Source organism: Dasypus novemcinctus, chromosome 16 (genome assembly GCF_030445035.2).
Source record: "Dasypus novemcinctus isolate mDasNov1 chromosome 16, mDasNov1.1.hap2, whole genome shotgun sequence".
Taxonomy (NCBI): domain Eukaryota; kingdom Metazoa; phylum Chordata; class Mammalia; order Cingulata; family Dasypodidae; genus Dasypus; species Dasypus novemcinctus.
In genome coordinates this window covers 47,145,592-47,156,944 of record NC_080688.1, presented here as the reverse complement: position 1 = coordinate 47,156,944, position 11,353 = coordinate 47,145,592, and the positions used below count along the sequence as shown (strand labels likewise).

General features: G+C 41.2%; 1 protein-coding gene across 1 annotated transcript in view; it reads right to left on the bottom strand.

Moving 5' to 3' along the window:
* Positions 1–2,435: 2,435 nt before the first annotated feature.
* DSG2 (desmoglein 2) overlaps positions 2,436–11,353 on the bottom strand; it is a 56,016-nt gene continuing 47,098 nt past the window's right edge. Inside the window, exons 13-15 of the mRNA XM_004470237.3 lie at positions 8,249–8,370; positions 6,594–6,926; positions 2,436–5,029 (exon numbers count right to left, since the gene is read on the bottom strand). Coding sequence (XP_004470294.1) covers positions 4,004–5,029; positions 6,594–6,926; positions 8,249–8,370 — 1,481 coding nt within the window. The 3' untranslated portion in view covers positions 2,436–4,003. The remainder of the gene's footprint in view (positions 5,030–6,593; positions 6,927–8,248; positions 8,371–11,353) is intronic.

The following is an 11,353-nucleotide window of genomic DNA, read 5'->3' as shown; positions in this document are numbered from 1 at the left end:
AGGGGGAAGCAGGACATTGGGCTTACACCTAATGCACAGCCTTGGGTAAAAGGACAGACTGATAAAACAAATCTTTATTAAGTGAAATCTCTGACAACGCATCCAGCAAGAATATAGAGACTAAAAGAAACAGAAGAGATTTTGAGCCTTTGCAAATAGTTTCCATTATGCATTAAAACCACTTTACTTTTTTTGGTATAAAGACCCCTTAAACCCTTCTCAAAGTCTGGTGATTACTAGAATTGAACTTACATTGTGATTGTTATAAACACCGTTTTCACTTTTTCCCTTTATTACTTCATGTCTTTGTGTGCAAGCTACAGCACAACCAAGTTTGTCAGTTCAAATAATTAAAAAGGGAAAAGTCCTGATTATGGTGTAGACCACACTGAACACTGAAAAGTGACTGATAAATGATGACATAATTGTTGAAGTGGTGTACAGGGTAGTGTTCAGTCAGAAGCAAGAAAAGACTAAGTATTTTTAATCAGAGGGGATTAAATGTGAGGATTTGGCTGCAAAAATGTTGGAAATGATGGAGAAGTAAAAGGAAGAAGTATCACTACCACGTAGCTCTGGGAAGAAACCACCACCCCAAGGCCAGAAAAGCAGAAGAGGTGTTGTCGAGAGCCTGTGAACCTGCACTCACCACTGACAATGCTGGACCACAACTGTCCCCAAGCAGGGCCCACAGGAGGCCACACTGCCACGCCAACCGGGGCTGCTCGAATTGCAGTACTTACCATAGCTGGTGAACGGGAACCCAAGTGCTATACACCCACCTATGCCACTGCCTAGGGCAGAATGGCTATTAACTTTTACGCACCTTCTAATTGTATCCCACTGGTGGAATGCAATGGGACTCTGCTAGCAAAGGGCTCTGGGTAATGTAGCTAGAAGCTTCTAGCCCCAGTGTAGGGTGGAGAGTATAGAAGGGTGGGCATGGGTTGGGCACCAAAAAATATGATTGGACAAAGAGACTATTTAGAGGGCACAGGGGTAATCTTAATAGAACTGTTTAGTTCACTCAAAGCATTTTTGATATGAGCTTGAAGAAGGCTTTTTCTGCATATAACTCATAGTTTCAGAAATCACGTCAATCAGCAATGATCAATGATCTACTAACAAGAAAGTGATAAAAGTCATAGGACAGGCATATTTAGCACAAAGTCCTTGCAATAAGTTCATTTTCAATACTCCAATGAAAGTTCATTTGCCTCTCATTTAGCATTTATTTTCACCATTTTAATAAATGATATCATTGTTTTTCTAAATTATAGCAAATTGGAAGTGTGGTGTTGCCCCAAACCGAGGCATGAAGCGACACATGCAGTGAATTTGAGGACTGTTAAAATGAAATATAAGAAGTTAGAAAAAAATAAGTAATGAAGGTAATTATTTTCACACTGCTCAGGGGCTACCTCAGAGAATTCCTGGAACAGGACTGTAGGTCCACACGGCTTTACTGAGGAATCCTGCTTTTCTCTATTCCATATATGGGATTTTGAGTGAGTTTCATGGAAGGGTTTGTTGCCTAACAAGCTTGGAAAGTGCTGCCTGCCTCAGGGTTAGTGAAGGCAAACAGTCGTGGCTCTACTGCTTCCTCGGTATTTCTTGGGCAAGTTATCCCCTTGAGGCCTTAGTTTCCTCAGGTGTCTCAATTAGCCTTGCTGCATAGGATAATAACTGGATAAGAATAAACAGGAAAATATAAAAATATTTTTAGTAGTAAAGATTTAACCGTCTGGAAAAATAATTTGAAACATCTACTCTTTAGGTAAGGGCTTACTGTTTGCTTTGACGTTCATAAAACCAACCAAAAATTGCTCCCTCCTCCCATGTGTCATTTGGGATGGGAGTCCTGGAGCCACGGAAATATAGCAGTCTTCATCCATGCTGCAGGATATCTTCATGTTCTGAATCTTTATTAACCTCAACATAATACTGGCAGCAACCCTCGTCCTTTTCTTTGTAAACTATAACAAGCAGCTTCCAAAACTGCCTCCTAACCTTGGGACAAGGACTTCATCTCTGGATCAGTTATGTGAGCTTTCTCCAGTTAAATCCAGCAGTTTCCTCCAATGTTATTTTCCAAAACCCCAGTCCCTTAAAAAATGAGATTGCCAGATAGGCCAACAGAAATACAGGATGCCAAGGTTGACGTGAATTTCAGATACACAACAAATAATTTTTTACTATAGTACATACCCTAAAAAACTATTCATTGTTCATCTGATACTCAAATTTAACTGGATCGTCTTATATTTTGTCTGGTAACCCTGTGAATTCCGACGGGAAGAAAGGACGCCTGGCTGGGCTGGTGGGAAGCAGACCTAATTAAAATAACACAGGCCAACCAACACCTGCCCTCAGGGAGCCTTCTCCTCCAACAACCTAGCTATATTAAGATGGAGCAAAAAAGAGATGGGGAAGGGTCACTCTTAGGGTCTTTTTATTTCAATATTTTATAATGATATACATACAAATATAATCCCCCAAGGAACAGATATAAAAACTCATACAATTCACCCTTGCAGGAACAAAGAACATCACTTAGAAAATGTGATTCCACTAGACACAAGTGAGAGGCTAGATTTTTCAAGTCTGCCCAAGGAGGAAGTTTAAAACCAAGTTTTGTTTATTCTCAGTACATCGGTTATATTTACATTTTCACACAGTGGATATTCCTGTTGTATATATGCTAAGTCCACCTTAAAACAAATAAACAAACACAAAAAACCCCAACCCAACAATTACTAAGTAGAGTGAAAAATTTTTGATCACAGAAAAAGCAGTGATAACGATCTTGGCCATAGACCTATTGTGTCTACAATTATTTGCCCTTTACAGAGAACAGAGAGTGGGGGCATACTGTCTAAATCCTTTGCACAACACAATTCAACAATATTTTCAAAAACATGCAACAAAAGTGAATTTTTCAAGTTTTATTTCCTTAGAAAAATACCTTAAAAGTCAAGAAATTACATAGCTTTAAAAATCGACTTTTATTTTATTGTGGGAAATAGTTATATAATTTATTGCTGACATGCACAGGTTTTGAAACATGAAAGGCACTGTATTTTCCAGGAGTGATAAAAAAAGAGTAAAAAATCTCAAATAATTTTTAAAAAAGGTAATGTGCAATATCAGGTCAATTATTTGAGGTTTTTATAATATTTAGCACTAGTAGTAAATTATGACCAGTCAGTGACTTTGAGACATAAAAATAACCATGATTTTAAACTCCTAATTCTAGAAATTACATGGTCTTTTGAAGTTTTTGGCAATTGTAGATAAAGGAAGGTGGTTTGTAAAATTCAGTTTAATTCCACACATACTTATTTGGCACCTGTAAGGCCCTGAAGATATAGAGTAGTGGACAAAATAGGCACAGTTCCCATTGCAGTGGAAAGTATAGTGCATTGGTTAATTTAGCTGTACTAAATGTAGCAGTTTAAGAGATAATGAATCCTGAGGTTTTTTCCATAGTATATTACTGTAATGCAAGCAAACAAAATTAACAAGTCTGGTAGCCCAGACTGTAGAGACAGATAGAGGTATCTTCAGATAAACGGGCTGTTGATAATCTGCTCAGTGCAGCGTAGTAAAGAAAACAGAACAGCAATGTTAAAGGTTAATATGGTATGCAAAAAAGGCCAATCAGTTTTGTCAAGTGGTCTGCTGGATGGCTGACCAACTGGACACTGTTAATTTATTACATTCTTAGAAGCCAAGTTTGCTCTTTATCTATCTTGCTTTGTGAATATTATTTGGCCTTGTCTCACTCAGAGATATTTAAGGAATAGCATCAGTAAATCATGGAGCATTTCTAAAGTTCTCTCCTTGGAGGCAGAGGCAATGTGGTCCTTTACACATTAGTGACTGAGAGAAAATGTAAGCCCTGTGCACATACCTGTATGTCTGTGAGGCTTATGAAAAGCCAAGTACCTGAAAACACACAATCAGGAACTCCTGTACGACTGGGGCCACACTGTGGCTGACGTTAGGAGAAAGAACGCTGGACAGTGCTATGCTTGGTGATTCTGGTGGACGATGTGGTTACGGCAGAACTAGAACCACCAGAGGTTTCTAAACTGAAATCTGGCGAAGGGCTGGGGACTCCAGCCCCAGAAAGGACAGTCTGTCTGGCTGTCATAGAGGTTTCAGCAGGAATTTGGTAACTAGACTGCAGAGAGGAAGCTGGGGCCAGCACTCTCTCTGTCACTGTCACATTCTGGCTTGCTGCTATACTGGGCACGACTAGAGTGGGCTGCACACCCGAACTTGGGACAAGGACATGCTCCCTCTCCCTCACCATGACATAATGTTCATCTGGCAGGTGGTGAGGGCCCTCGAGAGGATTAGCTGTGCCCCCAGGAGTCTGCATGACTCTCTCAGTAACCACAACATTACATTCATTGCCATAATGCTGATCTCCCAAAGCAGAAGCTGGAGCGAATACCCTCTCTGTCACAATAAGGCCCTGTGGCTGTCTGGAACCCAGGACCACGGCGCTGGGAGGTCTGGCAGGGCTCGGGGCATAGTGCGTTTCTGACACTGTAACCCTATTGCTAGCAGGCAATGGATCAGGCAGAGGCGTGGCTACCTTCTGGCTATGCCTGGAAGATGCAGACTGTTCAGTGACTATTTCCTGAGTTACTTTCTCTGCATTTACGTCATGCAAGGGTTTTGAAACTTGAAAGCTACTACCAGAGGAGTAAGTATTTTCTGAATTAAACATGGTTTGCTCATGGAGTGACCGTGGTGCTGTGTTCACACTTCTGTCTGTGACAGGTTTTTGCCATTGCTCAATTTTCCTATCAGTATCTATTTTTTGACCCAAGCAAACTTCAGCCAGTGTCTTGAATTTTAATCCCAAATCATCTAAGAAGCGGTCATCTAGCTCTCCTTCAATAAAACTGCAACAGCCGATGGAACCATGGGGAGATGGAGTTTCTTCCTGAGCATAAATCAGGAGGCAGTCTTTTGCTGTGTGAAAGTCATCATCTTCAGTGAAAGCGGCCGCTTTCTAAAATGGCAACAAAAACAGACGCGTAGTGGCACAACTTCATTTACATTACGTTTACATTATCATTTATATTCCTGCTCCTAACGCATAACCTGATTCTTATAATGAGGAAACATCAGAGAAACACACATTAGGGAAATCCTACGCATGACTAGCCCGTATTCTTAAAAAATAATAATACCATGAGAGACAAGGACACTAGAGACCGTTTCAGATTAAAGAAGATTCAAGTGTCATGACAACTAAGTGGAATGCAGGATCCTGGATCGGAAATTCTGGACAGGAGAAAAATTGCTATAAAAGACATGAGCGGGATAATTAGTTAAGTTGAGGTACAGACTATCAATGTTACTTTCTAAATTTCTTAATTGTAATGTCACTTAAGAGAACGTGTGTGTTTATGAGAGAGATGGAGGGTGAGAGGAAGAGGGAATGGGAAAGCAAACAGCAAATGTGGCAAAGCGTTAATAACTGGTTAATCTGGGAAAAGGATATAAAGGAGAGCAAAATTTCTATGAATCTTGCAAATTTTCTGCTAGTTTGAAATTATTTATAAACCAAAAGTAAGTGCATACGCAGAAATACACACACACACACACAAAGGTTGTTGAGAAGTGGTTCTCCTTGACAGTATTCTCCTACCAAGTGGGCAGAAGATGGCTGTATGAAAGAAGGGGGGTGGAAGAGGGCAGCAAGGGGGGTAGCACTCTAGTAATTTGCAACCATTTAGAAGAAAAGAGGCAGAAATAAATTGGCTCCCTCAGTGGACACTGACCCCATCACCCCTTGCTGATTCCTCCATATCCTAGCACTCCACGGCTGCCCATTCCCATGTGGGGACAAGGCCTTGTTCTCAGGAAAGGTACCCCTGGTTCTACTTCCAATTCCTACTTCCAGGCATAAGCTTCCTGACTGTGTCTTTCCTGCAAAATTTTCCTTTTCTCTTTCCTGCAAATTTCCTCATAATTTGTGAACCATCTCAAGAGCGAAGATAAAATTTCATTCAGAAGATAAAAATCGTTTTCAACGTACATTAGACCTTTTTTTATTTGACATATTCTCTGACCTTCCCTACTGGGCCCGTCCCCCCAAACCTGCTCCTGCAGATGGATGACTCTTCCTGACCCACTGACACCAGGCTTGGTTGTGTGACTTGCTCTGGACAATGAAACGCGAGTGTAACGGGAGCCGCTTAAACAGCCATTGCCTGGTTCTGCCATTGTTTTTTCCTGTGCCACGAGGACAGCGGCTTCCCAGATACAATCTGCCCCCGAAGCATGTATCTTGGAATGAAGAGAACATGGAACAGAGTTGACTGGCAAAAACATGAAGGTATGTGAGAAATAAGCCTTTGTGAGAACTAGTTTTGGGGTCATTATCGCTGCATAATTTAGCTAACACTGGTTCACTGGGTCAAATCTCTTTCTTCGTTCTCTTCATTTCTATCATTATCTGTAAGCATGATCGTAAAAACCAAGTCCCATTTAGATCTAAAGCCATGATTACCCTACTATACCACATTCACATACAAAATTTTTTTTCACATATAAAACCCAATCCTTACTTTGGTGAAATAGCTTCCTAAGATTTCCTCGTCCTCTGCAGCAGCAGCTGCTCGAGCCCTGGTCAGGTCTCTGGTTGTCCCTGTGTCTCTGGTGGTCCTGGTTTCGGTGCCTGTGATGGCTCCTGTTGTCCCTGTACGCTGATTCGCCTCATGTAAAAGAAGGCGTCTGTGTTCCTCCCATCTTCCATCCACCTCAGACAGCTTGTGCTGCTCTCTGGTAAAGGAATCAGAGCTTCCTTCTTTCTCGGTGGCTTTCCTGGTCATTGGACCCCCTGTTCCATTTCCTACAGCTGAATTCTTCCCCTGAACCCCTACCAGAAGCGAAGGCACCACCTGTGAGAGCAAATACAATTGAAACTGCATCAGGAGGACGGTATAGTTTGTAGAAGGATGTGAACTAAGTGGGCATAGGAAGGGAATGGGCTATTTCCACAGGGACAAACCAGGAAAAATATTTGGGGTAGGATTACTTCTGACTGGTTCTTCGGAAGTGCTTTATTCTATCTTCTTATTCTATGGTTGATTTTAACCCAAGGAAGAAAAACCCAACATTCAAATATGGTCTCAGCTCATCCACTCTAATAGCACCAGTGGCATTTCCACTTTCCTCTAGGGCAGGGTTCTTAACCTTTTTTGTTCCATGGACTCCTTTGCTAGTCAGGTGAAAACCATGGACCCCTTACTAAGTTCACACTATACTGTGTGTTATTTAATAAATATATCGCACAAGCACCAACAGGTCCCCACAAGAATAACATTTTACTCATTTTCAGTTCAAGCTCATGGACTCCTTGTTTAGAACCCCTGTTCCTTTAGGGTTTAATGCTTTTCTCCTGGACACAGAACCCTTCCATATTTTTAGGTGGACACATGGCTGCCCAAAATAAAGACAATGTTTCCAAGCCTACATGGCTTCTAGGTAAACCCACATGACTTAAGTTCTTGTCAATACGATGTGAGCAGAAATAGGGTCTGGGAAGTGTCCTTAAAATGCTGTTCCCTTTGCCTTTCTCCTGTCTGCAGGCTGGAACATAGGGATGGTGGCTGGAGTATGAGGAAAGCATGCTAATAGAGCTCATCCATGGGGGAATGAGAAAAAAATAGTCCTGGATTGCCCATGTTTGTGTTTAAGCCACTGTTATCCTGAGTTCTCTGCCACTTGAGGCTAAACTCATATCCTGTTAGAAATGGTGCTCATGGCAATGGTGACGAGAGACCCAGGGTGCAGATGCCGATGGAGAGAGAATGGGAGGTGGCTGTTACAGAGGGAGGAAGAAGGAGATTTCACGTTTTCCAAATGGTGATTATGGGGCTTACCGCTGCCAATCCTATTTATGAAAGGGAATGGAGAAGACGCTTACCTGGTTGTAAAAGACTATCCATTTAATATCGGGACAAAAATCTCTCTCCTAAATCCCACACACTCCAGTCAATCTGTCACTCCCTGACCCTTGTTCTATATTATCTGTAACACAGGACCTGTGACAGTAGAGTAAAATTACCTTAACTCTTGCCTAAATACGTTGTTAAACAAAAGCATGCAAATGAAATCTGTAATGACTTATTGTATTCTCTCATGATCTAGAATGTTAGAAACATTTTCCAAGGCCCCTTTAAGATAAGCAGAGAGGAAAAGTTACATCTGATAAACCGACCTTGTCTTCAGGTGGTGCCCCTTCATTATTCCAAGGATGCAGCATCTCTATAGTGCCAGGTATAGGGGTAAAGCCTTTGGCGCCCTTTCCACTGTGGCATGTCAGCAGTAAAAGTGGTAAAACTGGACAGAAAAAAAAATTGAATATAGCAAAAGTCAGTCCCAACATATTTCTAAATTTACACTGCACAATTCTGCAATCTGTGTTCACTTCCTGGAGTTCAGTGTTCTCTTATTTACAACCCTATTTTGCTTTTCTCACTCTTTTTCCAACCTCATTAAGTTTGTTTCAGGAGGGTTATTCCAAAGCCCAAAGGCAAGATGAGAGGGTCTTACTCCATCACAAAAAGGCTTTTCATGGTTACTGAGTGGAAAACACCAAGGCTGGAGCACATAATATCCAAATTCACTTTGGTAAGTGAATTCAAAATTTAAAAAAAAATTTGTTTAAAGGCCTTTAATTTTTAATATGAGAAAATTCACTGTAAAAATATGTATGTATAAAAAGATCAGATGCTCCTAAGGGTAGAAAATTTTTAATATATTCAAATATTCTAGAGCACTGCATATTCTATAATACTTTGCCTGAAATTAGTTTTTAGAACAAGGCATGGCTCTCTATGGTCCCAATTAACCTATGAATTCCCTTGGTACTATTTTATAAAATAAGTCTACATAAAAATTCTTAGAACATACATAGCATTTTATCTAGAATTCAATAAAAGTTCAGAAATCCTTCTTAAAATGTTTCCTTTTTAGTTACTGGGGCCGGGGATCGAACCCGGAACCTTATATATGGGAAGCCGGTACTCAGCCACTGAGCCACATCAGCTCCCCTGGGCTGGCTCCTTCATTTGTTTGCTTGTTGTATTTTGTTTTTAGGAGGCACCAAGAACCAAACCCGTGACCTCCCATGTGGGAAGCAGGTGCTCAATTGCTTGAGCCACATCTGTTCCCCTCCTTCTTAACTTTTATATTGCCCACAGAAGATAATGAAGGTCAATGCTGCCTCCCCCAATCAGTACAGGAATCACCACAAGCAGACCTTTGCAAATTAGCTTACTACCACTTCCACGTAGCAGCTTCTAGCAATTAATGTGCCACCCTCTAGATTTTTTTTTTTTTGCAAAATATTTGACAGCATAATACTAATACTACGTGAATAATGTAAAAATTGAAATCAGCCAGTGGTAATTCATTTAAACACATATTTATGAAGTGTCTGCTGTTTGCCAAGTACTATATTAGGTCCTGGGGAATCTGTGATAAGAACGTAGTGGGAGCTGATATGACTTATAAGTATAACACAGAACTAGAGTCTGGAAGATAGGCTGTCAGGTGACAGAAAGGGAATAGTAGAGCCGATGCCCATATGGGCAAAATTTAAGATAGGGTGGGAGGGCGTGGTTGGGCAGTGGATGGGCGTGTGAGTGGTGCGGTGATGTGACTGGGTTCGGAGGTGCTGCTCTGTGGGGCAGAGTAGGTTGAGGGGGTGGTTTGGACTGTCCATGGAACTGGGGGGAGGGTCGGGGGAAAGAGCAGGTGAGCTCTGGGGATTTGCAGGTCTGTGGTTAAAACTACAATGGTGGGAATGCTCTTTTGGCAAATCTGGCAGGCTAAGATTACTGGTGCAGGGCATTGGGCGTGGGGGGATATACAGGATAGGGCATGCCTGGGGCAGGCTTCTGTGGAATATCTAAGTGTTCATCTTGTCATAGTGTGTTCTCAGTGGGTGGAGACCCACCCAATAAACAAGAAAATATCAAACTCCCATCCTGGGGAGTCCTGCTATGTTCTCCATCAGAGGGACACGAATCCCTTGAAAACACAGGCAGTGCCAAGAAAAGAGACCAGTAGGCCAAGCCCTCAATATTATTGCAAGTAACTATGAACCTTATTCTTCAAAAACTGAAACTCAGTAGTTACCATAGGTTCTGAGGGGAGGGGAAGCAAAGAATGGAATAGATGGAACATAGGGCATTAGACTTGTTCAGCATGATCTTGTAATAATGGATATAGGCCATTTTAAATTTCATCAAAACCTACAAAAGTGTATGGACCAAAATGTAAACCATAATGTAAACCACTGACCATGGTTAGTAGCAATGCTTCAATATCTGTACATCAATTTTAAGAAATGTACCATGTGCATGTAAAATATTATTAACAGGGCAGAGTAGAAGAGGAGAAAGGTGTGGGGTATATGGGAATTCCCTATATTTTCTGTGTGATGTTTCTGTAACCTAAAGCTTCTCTTAAATGGAAAAAATAAGACACTGGGGGAATACATGGAAGAAACTGTTACTATACATATAAGAGATATTACAGTGTTGAAAGAAACAATATCTAACAAATTTTTATATTTCAATTAAAATGATGTTTTTGTTTAATAACAGTATCTGTTATTTTTAGAACTTTCATTTTCTTATTTGGTTATTTTGTTGGCTTCATTTTTGGAGAGCTTTTGGATCACAAAGGGTCACAACTGGCAGGGGAGGATCACTGGTACAGTGTGTTGGTGATGGGGTATGTGTGGGGAGGGGTGCACCTGGGGCATGACTATATGAAATATGAATACGCTCAAGTGTTCATGGGGTGTTATCTTGGTGGGTGGAGCCCCACACAACAACTGCACAAATATTGAATTCCCCTCCTGGGGAGTCCCTGCTACATTCTCTAATAGAAAGGCAAGAACCTCCAAGTACAAGGAAGACAGACTTACGCCAGGCCCTTGATATTAATGACTGTATTTATGAACCTTTTCTTGTGAAATTGAAACTTGGCCTAGTATTATATACTGCCTAAGAGTTACCTCCTGAAAGCTTCCTTGATGCTCAAATATGGCTTCTCCCTAAGCCAAACTCAGCATATAAACACACTACCTCCTCCCCACCACCTCTATAATGTGGGACATGACTCCTGGGGATGAGCTTCCCTGGCACCTAGGGATTATTACCAAGCACCAACTAGCAATACATCTGGAAAAAGACCTTGCCCAAAAGGGGAAATTATTAAATACAAATGAGTTTTTATGGCTAAGAGATTTCAAAGTGTGTTGGGAGGTCATTCTAGAGGTTCCATTTATGCATGTCTCAGCAGGATCTCA